This window comes from Siphateles boraxobius, unplaced genomic scaffold, assembly GCF_051911475.1.
Source record: "Siphateles boraxobius isolate OS27281-9 unplaced genomic scaffold, OSU_SipBor_1 54, whole genome shotgun sequence".
In the NCBI taxonomy this organism is placed as follows: Eukaryota; Metazoa; Chordata; class Actinopteri; order Cypriniformes; family Leuciscidae; genus Siphateles; species Siphateles boraxobius.
The window spans coordinates 967501-984835 of NW_027509180.1; the positions used below are offsets into that span (position 1 = coordinate 967501).

At 37.9% G+C, this 17335-nt stretch overlaps 3 protein-coding genes across 7 annotated transcripts in view; 1 reads left to right on the top strand and 2 right to left on the bottom strand.

Moving 5' to 3' along the window:
- Positions 1 to 3548, top strand: part of LOC143714480 (heme-binding protein 1-like) — a 17272-nt gene extending 13724 nt beyond the window's left edge. Inside the window, exon 4 of the mRNA XM_077205705.1 lies at positions 3193 to 3548. Within this exon, the coding sequence (XP_077061820.1) occupies positions 3193 to 3370 (178 nt within the window). The 3' untranslated portion in view covers positions 3371 to 3548. The remainder of the gene's footprint in view (positions 1 to 3192) is intronic.
- LOC143714407 (uncharacterized) overlaps positions 1 to 17335 on the bottom strand; it is an 85008-nt gene that overhangs the window by 61607 nt on the left and 6066 nt on the right. The window lies entirely within an intron of this gene.
- Positions 1 to 17335, bottom strand: part of LOC143714448 (uncharacterized) — a 111862-nt gene that overhangs the window by 61005 nt on the left and 33522 nt on the right. The window lies entirely within an intron of this gene.

The following is a 17335-nucleotide window of genomic DNA, read 5'->3' on the forward strand; positions in this document are numbered from 1 at the left end:
GTTTTCAAAGGACATCATAAATAACGAAGAATAGCACAGTTCACACCACAACTATAACGATAAAGGTACGAGGAACAATATCGTTGGGATCACTTTCAGAATTATTTTTTTCAAGCTGTCGAACAATAAAACACTGACAGCCAATCAGAATCCACTAGAATTTAAAGGGCTCGCACATTTAAAATGGCAGACAACACTGTGTCCACCACAGAACAATCCACCACTGTTTGACAAGCCAAACCCACCTTTTCAAGGATACGTTAAATAAATGGATATATGGAAAGCAACCGGTCGTTCCCTTGGAATAAATGAGGAAATGTATTAACGATGAGATCATTACGCATGCTAGCAAACAGTGTGACAAAATTACCTCAGGTAGGCAGCGAAAACGTTGTATTGCTTCCTTTGAAGTTGCAATGAAAAAGGCGTTGTATATAGTTATGGTTATAGTTAAAGTTATCGTTCATTCATGTGGACGCGAATATAGTTATTGTTATAGTTCGTTGATGTGGACACGAATATAGTTATCGTTCGTTGATGTGGACGCAAACATAGTTATTGTTATAGTTCGTTGATGTGGACACGAATATAGTTATTGTTATAGTTCATTGATGTGGACACGAATATAGTTATCGTTATAGTTATTGTTCGTTGATGTGGACGCGAATATAGTTATTGTTACAGTTATAGTTCGTTGATGTGGACACGAATATAGTTATCGTTATAGTTATCGTTTGTTGATGTGGACACGAATATAGTTACCGTTATAGTTATCGTTCGTTGATGTGGACGCGAATATAGTTACCGTTATAGTTATCGTTCGTTGATGTGGACATGAATATAGTTACCGTTATAGTTATCGTTCGTTGATGTGGACGCGAATATAGTTATTGTTATAGTTATAGTTTGTTGATGTGGACGCGAATATAGTTACCGTTATAGTTATCGTTCGTTGATGTGGACACGAATATAGTTACCGTTATAGTTATCGTTCGTTGATGTGGACGCGAATATAGTTACCGTTATAGTTATCGTTCGTGGATGTGGACATGAATATAGTTACCGTTATAGTTATCGTTCGTTGATGTGGACATGAATATAGTTACCGTTATAGTTATCGTTCGTTGATGTGGACGCAAATATAGTTATTGTTATAGTTATAGTTCGTTGATGTGGACGCGAATATAGTTACCGTTATAGTTATCGTTCGTTGATGTGGACGCGAATATAGTTATTGTTAAAGTTATAGTTCGTTGATGTGGACGCGAATATAGTTACCGTTATAGTTATCGTTCGTTGATGTGGACATGAATATAGTTATTGTTATAGTTATCGTTCGTTGATGTGGACGCGAATATAGTTACCGTTATAGTTATCGTTCGTTGATGTGGACACGAATATAGTTACCGTTATAGTTATCGTTCGTTGATGTGGACGCGAATATAGTTACCGTTATAGTTATCGTTCGTTGATGTGGACGCGAATATAGTTACCGTTATAGTTATCGTTCGTTGATGTGGACGCGAATATAGTTATTGTTAAAGTTATAGTTCGTTGATGTGGACGCGAATATAGTTACCGTTATAGTTATCGTTCGTTGATGTGGACATGAATATAGTTATTGTTATAGTTATCGTTCGTTGATGTGGACGCGAATATAGTTACCGTTATAGTTATCGTTCGTTGATGTGGACATGAATATAGTTATTGTTATAGTTCGTTGATGTGGACGCGAATATAGTTACCGTTATAGTTATCGTTCGTTGATGTGGACACGAATATAGTTACCGTTATAGTTATCGTTCGTTGATGTGGACGCGAATATAGTTACCGTTATAGTTATCGTTCGTTGATGTGGACGCGAATATAGTTACCGTTATAGTTATCGTTCGTTGATGTGGACACGAATATAGTTACCGTTATAGTTATCGTTCGTTGATGTGGACGCGAATATAGTTACCGTTATAGTTATCGTTCGTTGATGTGGACGCAAATATAGTTACCGTTATAGTTATCGTTCGTTGATGTGGACATGAATATAGTTATTGTTATAGTTATCGTTCGTTGATGTGGACGCGAATATAGTTATTGTTATAGTTATCGTTCGTTGATGTGGACGCGAATATAGTTACCGTTATAGTTATCGTTCGTTGATGTGGACGCGAATATAGTTACCGTTATAGTTATCGTTCGTTGATGTGGACGCGAATATAGTTACCGTTATAGTTATCGTTCGTTGATGTGGACGCGAATATAGTTACCGTTATAGTTATCGTTCGTTGATGTGGACGCGAATATAGTTACCGTTATAGTTATCGTTCGTTGATGTGGACATGAATATAGTTATTGTTATAGTTATAGTTCGTTGATGTGGACACGAATATAGTTATCGTTATAGTTATCGTTTGTTGATGTGGACGCGAATATAGTTACCGTTATAGTTATCGTTCGTTGATGTGGACGCGAATATAGTTACCGTTATAGTTATCGTTCGTTGATGTGGACGCGAATATAGTTACCGTTATAGTTAGTTGATGTGGACACGAATATAGTTATCGTTATAGTTATCGTTTGTTGATGTGGACACGAATATAGTTACCGTTATAGTTATCGTTCATTGATGTGGACGCGAATATAGTTACCGTTATAGTTATCGTTCGTTGATGTGGACGCGAATATAGTTACCGTTATAGTTATCGTTCGTTGATGTGGACATGAATATAGTTACCGCTATAGTTATCGTTCCTTGATGTGGACGCGAATATAGTTACCGTTATAGTTATCGTTCGTTGATGTGGACGCGAATATAGTTACCGTTATAGTTATCGTTCGTTGATGTGGACATGAATATAGTTATTGTTATAGTTATAGTTCGTTGATGTGGACGCGAATATAGTTACCGTTATAGTTATCGTTCGTTGATGTGGACACGAATATAGTTATTGTTATAGTTATAGTTCGTTGATGTGGACGCGAATATAGTTACCGTTATAGTTATCGTTCGTTGATGTGGACGTGAATATAGTTACCGTTATAGTTATCGTTCTTTGATGTGGACGCGAATATAGTTATCATTCTTGGTGTGAACGGTAGTATAGTTTTCGTTATAGATATAGTTTTTATTACAGTTACGGTTACCGTTATGGTTCTCGGTGTGAACGGCTGTGACCGCGCCTCTGTCTCCCCCTGCAGGCAGTTCGGGGGGTTCGCAGGAGAGAGCGAGTTCCGCGCAGAAGCGGCGCGTCTGATGATCACGCTGGGAGACTCCACCCCCTTCCAGCGCAAGCAGTACCTGTGCTGCAGCTACGACCCGCCAATCAAACCCTACGGGCGGAGGAACGAAGTCTGGTTCCTGCAGGACGAGCCCTGAGAAACTCTTCATTTCCACAGCGCTTTATTCAGATCGTTTCAAAGCAGCTTCACTGTAATAAACTTAATTAATGATGCAATCAAATATGAGACAAATTCTAATTCTGTTGTAAAGCAGCTCTACAGAAGACAATATTGTTGTTGTTCAGTTCAGTTCAATAAAACTGTCGGTATTGCAATTATGAATTCAGTTTCATCTCTACGGTAGAAAATTGTGTCGTTACACTTTGTTCAGTTTGACTCAGTTCAAGTTTATTCAGTTCAGTAAATGCTTGATGTTGCGAAATGGTGTTTGTTATATTTTTTTAAGTGTATTATTGTAATATAAAACTTCAAGACTTTTTAAAATGTTTTCCCAAACACTCTCTCTCTCACTCTCTCTCTCTCTCTCTCTCTCTCTCTCTCTCTCACACACACACACACACACTGAATCTCCGAGAGTTTCCACCAGCTGAATCTCTCAACACATACACTCACACACTCCAGATGTCACTGAACCTCTAACTCAAAGCACTAAAATAACAACTGGAACTGATCAATATAAACTACATAGACATTAAACAAATTAACTACATTAATAAAACATATTAAACAACACTGGTTAAGTATGATGTTGTTACTTACATGATCAGCGACACTGAGCACAGACTTCATCTTACAACCACAGACGAGTTACAGACAGCTGACGCTAATGACCACAACTGATGATGATGATGATGATCACACACACATGATGATGATGATGATGATGAACACACACACATGATGATGATGATGATGATCACACACACATGATGATGATGATGAACACACACATGATGATGATGATGATGATGAACACACACACATGATGATGATGATGATGATGATCACACACACATGATGATGATGATGAACACACTGATGACATCAGCGCTCACCTGTCACTGGAGTTTAACTGACTGTATTGTGTTGTGTAGTAGAGCTGTAACATGACACATGATCTGCGGTGTGTCTGTCTGAACAGAAACACTAGAGCACTGAGTCTCACAGTGTGTTTCGCAGGCTCCCTCTAGCGGTTTGCAGAGGAATCACTGAATTAAATATAAATTAATGTTCCTCGTGGATGATGAAATGATGAAAAGGCCTCGTTTATAACCGCTGCGTCGCAGAATCAGGCCTGAGAGAGCCGTACGCCACTTCACTCGCAGGAGCTGAGATTTACACACACTTGAGGGGGAAATTTTCTCGGAAACTTATTTCATATTATTTGATTTATTTATTCAAAAACAACGCAAGGATAGGCTGCTAAATGTTTTGTTTAGCAATGTAATTGTCACAGATCAAGCACTCTCTCACTTCCACCACTCAGCGATCTTTGTTCACTGTGTAAACACGGGAAAATCCCAGAGTAAAACTGGGAGCTGTGGAAATATGATACACCGGTGTTTTGCCAGATGAGAAGTGTATATATGTATCATCTTTTTACTCTTTTAATTCATCTCCGTTACACTGCCGTATTACTCACCTAACTCTGTGTGTCTGGATCCTCAATACTGTGTGCAGTGCACATACCCTGATCCTGACGCAGAGGTCACATGACTTGACTCGAGTTAGACTTAATTTATCGTTAATTTTAGGACTTGAGACTTGCTTGACAAATATTAATAAAAGACTTTGACTCGGACTTGAGTTAAATGACTCGAAATAACTTGTCTTTTGTTTAATAAATTTCTGTTTTTGTACGCACATGACGCAGCAGAAAGCGCTAACGTGAGACAGTCGTGACTGAACATGGACGCTACGACAAATATAATTAAGTTCGGCTACAAGGATTCTGTGCAAGACGGTGATTAGAAGAGAAGGACAGCACGAACACGAACAGATGCGATTCAAACACCACCACTTCACATTACATTCACACTTCAAATCCCACAACCACTGTAAGTGACGGAGTCAGTCCCGCTGTTTTCAGCTATCGCTAACGCCTCGGCTAGTCAAAGGTTATTATACTGGTTGTGTGATAGACTTAACGTTTTGGACACTTGAATATTATTGAGGAAAATATAAAAATCCTTATTTCATCATGATGGCTTTAATATTTTAAAAACAGGTGACAGTGCCGCACACCTAACATACTCTTACTCTTAATGAGCTCTTAACGACTCTTCGTCAGGGAGAGAGTAACTCAAGCGGGACAGAGATCACTCGGGGGCTTTTACACCGCCCGGCTCGTTAGATGCGGTCCGAGCGCCATTGTTCCCGGTGTAAACCTGTTTTGCACTTAAACTAAAAAAGAGCACAGCGAAAAATAATTATTTTCTGAAAAAACATAAAATTGGGGTAAAATATGTTAAATATCCCTTTGTACTGTCTAGTTATAGCACTAGAGTCTACTATCCCAGGGTTGACTTGAATGTTAAAAGTAATATTAATAATGTAAGTAATTTTCATAAGTTATGATCTGAGGAATGAGCTGTTATGTTATGATCTGAGCCGAATGAAACAAGATATTGTGTGATTAATAGCATGACTCTTTAATGTGTTTAAAGTAAGCACACTACACTAAACAACACGCTCCCGACAGCAAACACAGGTTCACCTATACCTGTTACATTAAACACAGTGTGGAGATTCAAACTACAGCTTTTTATGTAATGATAAAGTTTAAAGTATGCAATGAATAAATGAAATATGTCTGCGTCATTTTTGTTTCTCTTTGAAATGGTTGAAAAATCTTTAAGCACCAAATCCCTCAAGGTTATCTCACACTCCTCAGTGGGTCATAGACGCCTTGCCAAACCTCCCGGATCGGTTCCTTACTCCTTCCACACGACAGCCTCTTTCAAGGAGAACTTGGTGACGGGGTTCAGCTGGAGCTGGAGCTGAACGCAGTGCTCAGACCACATCAGACTAGCGGCATTAAATGAGTACAGGGACACAGAGAGACAATACTCTCAGCAAGAGGAATCAGAAACTGGAGCTTGTACAAGTCCTGCCACAGATCTCACACAAGGAGAACACACTGTGCTGTGCTTCCTCTTCATCACCGCCTGGGAAGTGTGCTATTGCAGGGTTTGATCTGTAGCCTGTAAACATCCGCAGAAGAAGATACACACACTTTTCACTCATCCCTTCACTGATTCGTTCTTTCGACGCTCCCGGAAAGGATTAGCACAGAGACGAAGGCACGACGAAGGAACACCCATCACGTGTTTATGAATATGACACCAAACAGACATGAAATACAGCTCATCCGCTCATGTAACTGTCAAAAATAAATATGAAGTTAGTTATATGTGAAAATAAACAGTGAGAAATACAACGGATACCATGCGCTCGACAATGAGTTTCGGTATAAGATCATTCATTCATCAACTCTATGTCTCTTATGACTCAAATATGAACTAAAATACTTTTAAAAGAACAATTCTGACCTTAAAGAGAAATAAAATCATCCCTGACAACATTTTTATGCGCATGGAACTAGACTCTCCCACAGTGCGGGTCATTACAGTGTCGCCTGGGTCAGTTCGGGACAGGTCGAGTCCAGCTGGGTCAAACACTGATGGTCCTCTGGCCTGCTTTCATCCAAAGCGACTTACAAATGAGAACAATAGAAGCAGTATATAAGCGTATATATACCCTGTTTGTTTCTGTGATTGTGGTCGAGTCCTTCTGTCACGATGCACACTCAAAAGGTTAGAAAAGTGCAGTGGTTTTATTGGGGGCAATCCAAAATCGTAAGTCATCCAGGCAAGGTTCAAAATCCATACAAAGCAGTCCAAAAACAAGAAACAAAAACATGAACAGAAGATCTCCGAAGTGCCAGTGACATTAAACAAGGACTCGACCACAATCACAGAAACAAACAGGGAATATATACACACAGATACTAACAAGGTGACGGGAAACAGCTGTGTGCAATAATCAATGATGATGATGATGATGATGATGATGATGATGAACACACACACACAGATGATGATGATGATGATGAACACACACACACAGATGATGATGATGATGATGATGATGATGATGAACACACACACACAGATGATGATGATGATGATGATGATGATGATGATGAACACACACACACAGATGATGATGATGATGAAGAACACACACTGATGATGATGATGATGAAGAACACACACTGATGATGATGATGATGATGATGATGATGATGATGATGAACACACACACACAGATGATGATGATGATGAAGAACACACACTGATGATGATGATGATGTATAGGTTGTATAGTATTCACAGTCATTACGTTCCTGTGTATATTGCGTGAATGACGGGTGGTTGGGCAGATATTGTGTTTTGCGGTAGCTAGTATGCCATACGGAACCGTTGCCACTGAAACTGCATATTAACGCACCAGTGGGGCTCGACAGCCTTAGTCAAACGGGTTGGCGCGTATGGTTGGGTTGCGGAGAGATTGTGAGATTGTGGTTAGGTCTCAGCAGCAAGAGGGAAGTAGAGGTCAGTAAGCTGGGCTGAGTTGAGTGGGGGACGGAGGGGGGGGACTCTGGGACGCCAGAGTCACTGTCGAGCCCTCTTGAGGTGTCGTGGGCTAGTCGACGAAACACTGAGGACGGAAGGTGCCCACTTGAAGACCCTAGAGATGTTCCCTACTCCGCTCAATCCAGAGGGTTGTTATGGGGGGACAGCACTGTGGTTGCAGCCGTTGTGTGTGCTGACGCGTGTTAACACTAGACAGAAGGAGATTTACATCACCAGATGGAAAGAAGCGTAAATGGATGGAGAAGCATAGGTTACTGTAAAGCAGTGCTTATCTTGGCGAAAGCCGAGTACAAATCAGCATGAAGTATTAACATCTACTCTCGTGTAATGGAAATCATTTACATAGAGCATGTTTACAAAAATTGGCAAATAAAATAAAATAAACAAAACTGGCATAAATCTAAAAAAAAATTCACAAATGCAACATGGAACAAGCATGTTCACTCACTCACTCACACACACACACACACACACACACACACACACACACACACACACACACACACACACACACACACACACACACACACACACACACACACACACACACACACTCACACACACACACACACACACACACACACACTCACACACACACTCACACACACACAGAGAGAGAGAGAGAGAGAGAGAGAGAGAGAGAGAGAGAGAGAGAGAGAGAGAGAAAGAGAGGGAAAATGTGACTTGTTTCTGCAAATGTATGTATAATAATTTGCAAAAGCAGATAATTCAAAATATATCAGACAACAAATTGTAACTTTGACAAAAAATATTTTTTTATGTATTTCAGATTGTTTAAATATATATTCACAAAATATATATCATAAAGTTGTGAGAAGTTGAAGCATCAAGAAAAATGAAGTGAAAAGTCCTATATGGTCCTATATGGTCCTCTATTGGATATATGTGGCCATTGCACTTTCTCACTTTAATTACAATGTCTAAAGTTTTTCCAGCAGATGTCAGTATTCTATCCCTAACACATAGAGCAATGTCCAAAAACAATTTAGATTTAATTAAGATCGTCATTTAAGTGATTTTTTCTTTAAAAATATATTTCCATGAGCCAATTTATATCCTAGTTAAGTAATTGTGCAGTAAATAGGTAAACAACTTCCAAATTTCCACAAAAACACAGCATAAATGTATAGTTGAGAAGTAAATAAAAATAAATGACAGTTTTCCATATAAATAAAAAAAAATCCTTATGCAATCGCTCTTTAAAAGATTGGGGTCTATTAGACCTGAACACTGATTAAGTTACATATAATGTAGTGATTTTATGATTGCACTCATCATCCCGCAGCAGCCAAGATGATGTTCCTGGAAACAATACAGACAGAACAGCAGAAACAAACTATACAACTAAACACCAAATTACAAAACATTATTAGGCTATGTGAAAGTGAATAAATTTGTGTTTGTGTGTGTTTGTGTGTGTGTGTGTGTGTTTAGTTATAAACATGTGCTGTGTAAGTTAGCCTATAATACATTTGGAAATTATAACTTAAAACAAAAACAAATAATATGGATAATTAGCACTTGACTTATCTATACATTGTAACATTACTTTACTCTAGCACAGTAGTCAGTAAAGCAATGCAACAATAAACTAAAGGATTTATTTAGGTACATATAAAGGTAAGTCTGCTTTTTAAAAATATTATACTTCAATACATACAGATTGTGCGCGTTAAGAAACAAGTTCAAATTGGACGTCTTAACATGGTAAAACTGTGCGTCTTTACACGCACTAAAGTAACGCAACGACAACTGACGCCTTAACACGACCAGAATGATCGTGTCTACGCGTTCAAAAGAAACAAGTAAAAAATTGACGCGTTAACGCGAACAAATAGTGCGTGTTGACGCGGTCAGATTTCACGCCTTTCGTTTAAAGACTATTGGCCCCGATCGCGTTCCATAATTTCTAACCGGCATAAATCTGGCGCTGATCACCAGTGATCGGTTCTGCGCAGATTTTGCTCATCTCAAACAAGCCTAATGTGTAAGAAGATCATGTGACAGGAAATTGTATTACAGAGACGGACCCCCGGTGAAACTAAATGCTGCATGCAAATGTTAACTCATTTTATAACTTTTTAGGGTATGGTCAGATATTCTTAAGTATATGTCAAATGGTATGACCCCGGGAATACATTGATAATTCATCATTATTATAAAAATGAACTGTTTAAAAATTAAACTGAAATGTCAAATGGTGTAACCGGTTACACCTATTGACTTCTATTACAAGGCTTTCTGTTAGGGGCCAATTAAGTCAAACATCACTAGTTTATGATGCAGATTAAAATTTTTATATAAACTAAGCTACTATTTGGAACTCTTTTCAAGTGTTCAATGTAACCTCATTAGTTCTTGCTGAAGCTCAAACATGCTGCGTAACACCAGAATGAAGCCCATTGGTTCAGCATTGACAAAAATAAAACCACTTCTGCTGAACTTGTTGACTTTCATGCTTGATTTTCAGTCACAATTTCTTCAACAAACAATGGACTTTGACTCTAGAAGCAACATGGTCAGGTGGTGTAACTGGTTTTTGTCAATTGGTGTAACAAGTATTTTTCATAAAAATATAATTATATACAGGAAATTTAATGTGGAATAATATTTAATAATCTAGTTTAGTGTGATATGTTTTTAAACAATTTTTAGAAAACAGAGGTGTTTTCAGCATATGTCCTGCCAAATATTGCAAAACCACATTAAAATTTACATTTAGAGAACTCTTAATAAAATTATTTTTGTGTAACTTTCGTAGAAAATGTTGCACATGTCATTTTTAATTACATAAACATAAATACACTATGTACATTTTAACATACCTGATGCATGCTTTTAAAACAAGTTTTTACAATATTTTCGAATTTCTAGTCTTGACAAACCTTGTTTCTCACTGACCCAAATATCAATGAAGTGTGACAGGAAACGTAAGAGTTATTTTTGTAAGAGTTTTATGATCATTGTCAGTTTCTGTACATACAAATCTGTTACATTTTAATGATTTAATTACTTTATTGCAATTAATAGTAATTATAAAGTCAAAATATATTTAGATTTACATATTATGGTGTTGTAGACTATTTATTTGACTGTAGAGGTTCATAAAGATAGGTTATTGAAATATTTTGTTATATTATTGATGATTTATCCATGTTATATTGTGAAAAATAACTGTATTGTCTTTCAATAGAGCAGTTTTACAGGCTTTTATCATGTATCCTGACTCAAATAATGTGTTTCTATCAGCAAACACTCAGAATAAAGTGAGATGATCTGCTGATGATCCTGAATGTCTTGTTGAATGAGTGTTGATAGTCTGAGGATCATCAATATTAACAGATCTGCTGAAAACACTCTTTATTTCATGACAATAGTTCCTGTTTTCACCTCATTTATTATGCTGATGTCTTCAGATCTCCTGTAAATGTACTATTTCATTGGTGTAAACAGGCTGAGAGTATTTGTTGGTTACTATATGTAGCCTATGTTTATTTCTTTTTATGCTTTTTAACTGCTTTTCTTACCATTAATTACATTTGTGAGAATTTACATTATTTAAATCTGTTGTCCATGAGCTTAAAAAACAAACTCAGTAATTTGTTTGATATTTTGGCAGATCACATCATCAGTGAAGCTCCTCCCACTGTAATTCATCATCAGTGAAGCTCCTCCCACTGCAATTCATCATCAGTGAAGCTCCTCCCACTGCAATTCATCATCAGTGAAGCTCCTCCCACTGCAATTCATCATCAGTGAAGCTCCTCCCACTGCAAATCATCATCAGTGAAGCTCCTCCCACTGCAATTCATCATCAGTGAAGCTCCTCCCACTGTAATTCATCATCAGTGAAGCTCCTCCCACTGTAATTCATCATCAGTGAAGCTCCTCCCACTGTAATTCATCATCAGTGAAGCTCCTCCCACTGTAATTCATCATCAGTGAAGCTCCTCCCACTGTAATTCATCATCAGTGAAGCTCCTCCCACTGTAATTCATCATCAGTGAAGCTCCTCCCACTGTAATTCATCATCAGTGAAGCTCCTCCCACTTTAATTCATCATCAGTGAAGCTCCTCCCACTGTAATTCATCATCAGTGAAGCTCCTCCCAGTGATCCAGAACCTGCAGAATGAAACACACTGAAGATCCTGAAGAACAAAGAGGTTGGTGTTTACATTTATTTTACATGTATTCATTTCTTAGCTGACGCTTTTATCCAAAGCGACTTACAATTGCTATATATTTCAGAGGTCACACGCCTCTGGAGCAACTAGGGGTTAAGTGTCTTGCTCAGGGACACATTGGTGTCTCACAGTGGATTCCAACCCGGGTCTCTCACACCAAAGGCATGTGTCTTATCCACTGCGCCATCATCATCACGTCAAACCTGGAGAGTCTCTCAAAGAGAAAACAAATGTGTGATCAGTGTGGGAAGAGTTTCTCTTTTAAAAATCACCTGAAGCGACACATGAAGATCCATGCAGTGGAGAAACCACTTAAACACAGTCTGAGATCACAGTAAGTAGTAGGGCTGCACGATATATAATTTCAGCATTGATATCGCGATGTGCGAATCCACGATAGTCATATTATAGCAAGATGTGCGATAGGTATCGTAGTTGATCCGTGATTCGTGATCCATACAGGTCAGCTGCTTCCTGGCCCGTAACGCTTGTGATTCACAGATTAATTGCAAAGTTTAACCATCATATAGTGAAAGTTTATCATTTACATGTGTTTTTAAGTCTTGTCAGTTTAAACATCAAGCGCTAAGAAGTGTAGCTACGCAAAGTTCAGTGCTCTTTCTCTCCGAGCTTGACGCACACGAACATTCAAAATTAAGTCAGAATGCCCGTCTCTGTGAATATCCTCATAAACACAGTTTCTTTTTTTGCCGGCCGCCAAATACAATGTTTGTCCCACCAAACTAAAGCCTTTTTGATCGTGAGTGGTGTAGAATAGAATGAGTGCAGAGAGAGAGAGCTTATTACTATATTATCACGCATATCAATCAACATCAATTGAAGCAATGTTCAAAGGTCGAAAGACCGAAGGTTCACATGGAGCATCCTCTCCTGAATTACCGCCGGGTGTGAATTGCGCAAAAACAACAACTTTGCCTCATCTATATCTATGAAGCGTTCCGCACTTCAGCTGACATAAACCACAATTTCAATAAACGAAAAAACCTTTCCAGCGATGAAATGTTTTCTATGTTGACACAAATCTTGTGCGATGTCCTAAACTGCCTAGATAATCACACAATGCCCGCCGTAGGCTACACATCCACTAATGACACATCCGATTCTACAACCAATGACTCATTTGAACGATTCACTTTAATCTGGTGAAATATCGCAATGCCCTAGTAAGTAGTTCATCTTTATCTACTGAGAAACAAAAGCTGCTTTTCCACCTTCGGAAAAGGTTCCAGTTGTGTTTCCACTTGAGCCAAGTACGGTACGGTACGGGTAAATTACAAACCGTTCTCGGCCCTGACTTCTCAGCACACTTGGCTAACGTGAACCGTTTCTATGTAGCTGGCTAAGCGACATAAAAGCATATTGAGTGACGTAAACACAAATTTATAATAAAATTAAAAGAAATAACATGGCTCCTGTGCCAATTTTTTAGAAAAGTCTTTTCAGTCTTTTTTCAGACAAACTGATTCCCCCATTGACTCCTGATCGGCTCCTGATTGATTGCTGCTGTCTACCTCGCTGTGTTTGTGTTTCTCGCTACCTCGCTGTGTTTGTGTTTCTCGCTACCTCGCTGTGTTTGTGATTCTCGCTACCTCGCTGTGTTTGTGTTTGCTTCGAGGCTGTAAGCTCAGTCTAAGCATCGTATTAGCTTCGCATTTCTTTCTGATTTGAACCATCATTTACTATCATTTCTAGTTGTTTATACTAATAAATACAGCTTACCCAACATCTCTATAGCTTCCGTTATTGTTAGTACAACACGCTAGTAACTCGATAGCCTGTTAAGATGTAACATAAATGACGCGTTTATTGCAGAGTTATTAGCCCGGATGGCGAAGTTGTTATACTCGTGTTATTCACTACTGCTATACTGATGTTGCCGCTACGGCGCTCCACATGTGCTCATAAAGTAGCCATCTACTATATATATTTTAGTTATTGCCTTGCAAATAACTGTAAATATAATATTTAATGAATAGTTCGCCGGTTTTGGTACTTTTCACCATTTGCAGATTTATGAAATTGAGTGTTAGAGCTCCCACTAGTGGATTTTGGTTGTACTGCGGGTCATTTCTTTATGCAACTGTATGTCACCATAGCCTACATGTTTATGAATATACATTTTATTAGGTGTTCAAGCACGAAGTGCTGAAAACCTATTGTATTTGTACTGATTTTTATTATTAGGTGTTCAAGCACGAAGTGCTGAAAACCTATTGTAATTGTACTGATTTTTATTATTATTATTATTATTATTATTATTATTAGGTGTTCAAGCACGAAGTGCTGAAAACCTATTGTATTTGTACTGATTTTTATTATTATTATTATTATTATTATTATTTTTCTTCTGCCGTAAAACGCATCGTGCAGCCCAAACCGTAAGTGCTGGAGCTCTGAAACTTTGTCAGATGGTAGTACAAAAATCGAGGAGAGGTTCAGAGAGTATGACCCCGATTGGCCTATAGGTGGCGCTATAGCAATCAATTGCGCGTAACTGCTCATAACTCCTAAACCGTAAGGCGTAGACTCAAGTGTCTTATATCATTGGAAAGCTGGACTCTTAACTTAAAAAACGTATATCTCCGATTTCATTTCCGCCATGATAGATTTTCCGCCATTTTGAATTTTGTTAAAAAACGACTTTTGCGAACTAGTCCCTGGTTTTTTGCCCGATCGGAACCAAACCAGTGTAGAAATGTTCTCTGGAGTCTGAATATCAATAATTATCGAAAAAAAGTTGAATTTTCGATTTCCGGTTGCTAGGGGGCGCAAAATGAACGTTGTGGGAGGAGCCTATTTTACTAAAATGGCTATAACTGGAGAAGTAAATGAGATATCTTCACCAAACTTGACACACATGTGTACGAGGAAAGTCTGGGGTCACAGTAAAAAAACCGCGTCGATCTAACACTAGGTGGCGCTATAACAATAAAAAAACATAAAAGGGGGTGTGGCCACCTGACCGTTAGTCCGATTGACCTGAAAATTGGTATGCAGTGTCTTGGTCCAAGGCCCCATGTATGTGTAAAAGGATATTGGCGTATCTAAAAAAACATGGCCGCCATCGGCCAATAAAATTTGAGCACCTGTGAGACGAGGTTAACGGAGGCCAATCGGAACGAAACTCAATGGGCATGTTCGACTCATGGCCCAAGAGGTCTGTAAGAGTTTTGAAAGAAATCGGCCACTAGTTGGCGCTAACGAGTTTTACGGCTCTGTAATCACGTGGTGTTGCACATATCCCCACAAAATGCATATCATTTGATAGATCTCCTCATGCTGAACAACTTTGCCTCTAGAACCATTGCTGTCAATCAAACCGTTCATTAAATATTCACGAATATGTTAAAAACCTACTTTTGCGAACTAGTCCCTGGTTTTTCGCCCGATCGGAACCAGACCAGTCTAGGACAATTCTCTGGACTCTCTAGATCAAGAATTATCAAAAAAAAGTTGAAATTTGGCATTTGGTTGGCTATAACAGGGTCATTTAGAAAATGGGCGTGGCAAAATATAGTCAAAAGCCTATAAATCCTATATGAAAACTCAGAACTTCACAAAAATTGGTGAGCATATGTGACATAATATCCTTAAAAAGCATGCAAAATTTTATGGAGATCGGACCATAGGTGGCGCTATAACTGTTAAAAAGCTTTGAAACAATGTATTTCCTATGGCAAATTGCCTGTATTTGCTGTAAATGGTGTTTTGCATTTATTATCATGTAATGTTCATATCATAATGTTCAAAACCAGTGCAGTACAATTCTCTGGACTCTCTAGATCAATAATTATCAGAAAAAGTTGAACAACTTCATTTGGATGGCTACAATAGGGTCACTTCAATATGAAGCCTTTACCAAGAAAGCCTATATCTCTTCAATGAATGCTCAGATCTTCTTAAAAACATGTCAGAACATGTGACTCTAAATAAGATAAGAAATAATGCATCTATAACAGTTAAAAAGGTTAAAGTTATAACATAATGGCATATTAAGCCAATAAGTGGTATTCTACTGCCCCCTGCTGTTTAAAATAGTCATTTTGTCAAGCTACTAACTACTAATATTCTATAATTCTTATTTAGAGTTTATAAAATCACTATTTTAACATTTACACTCACATTTAGTCAAAATTCATCTATTGAAGTATTGCTACTGACTATTGTGGCACATTGAGAAATGTGAATCCTGAAGGAGACTTGCAGTAAACATTTTTTTTCCATCACATAGTTCAAATGTCTGTATCTACAACAGAATGTGTGTGTGTAGTCCTATATTTCCGAATAAATGCTGAATAATCGGATTAATAGATTACAAAGATATTATGTGAAATGCTTATAGACCATTAAAGTATATTTTCATAATGACACATCCCAATAGCATTGAAAAAATCAACAACAACATTTGTCTTTGTGTGTTTGTGTGTGTGTGTGTGTGTGTGTGTGTGTGTGTGTGTGTGTGTGTGTGTGTGTGTGTGTGTGTGTGTTTGTGTTTGTGTGTGTGTGTTTGTGTGTGTGTGTGTGTGTGTGTGTGTGTGTGTGTAAGCATATGTCTAAATAAGATACCTGTGAAAACACTTTATTAATAAGTATAATGGCCAGCAGAGGGCAGTAGAATACCACTTATTGGCTCAGTTTCATTTTGACAGACTTGATTTTCATCACTATTCTACACTAAAGCAAACCTGTTTTTCCATGTTAACTATTATAAGACAATCATTTTTTTGTCAGTTTATCACTTCATGGCTATTGACACTTCACATCAATGCTAGCAATGTGGTAAATAATGGTAAATCACGATAGAAACATGGTAAATCATAGTAAATAATACTATTACATGGAGTATCATGGCAAATCATGCTAGCAATGTGATGAATCATGGTAAATCATGCTACAATCCTGGTAAATCATTCTAGAATGTGGTATATTATGGTAAATCATTCTATAACATGGTAAATCATGGTAAATCATTCGATAACATGGTAAATCATGGTTAACTATGATAAATCATGCTAGAATCATATTAAATCATACTAGAATGTGTTCAATTGTGGTAAACCATGCTAGAGCAGGGTAAATCATGGTGAATCATACTAGAACTTGGTATATCATGGTAAACTATGGTAAATCATGCTAGATTCATGGTAAATCATACTGGAACATGGTAAATCATGAAAAATTACGCTAAAATTTGGTATATCATGGTAAATCATGCT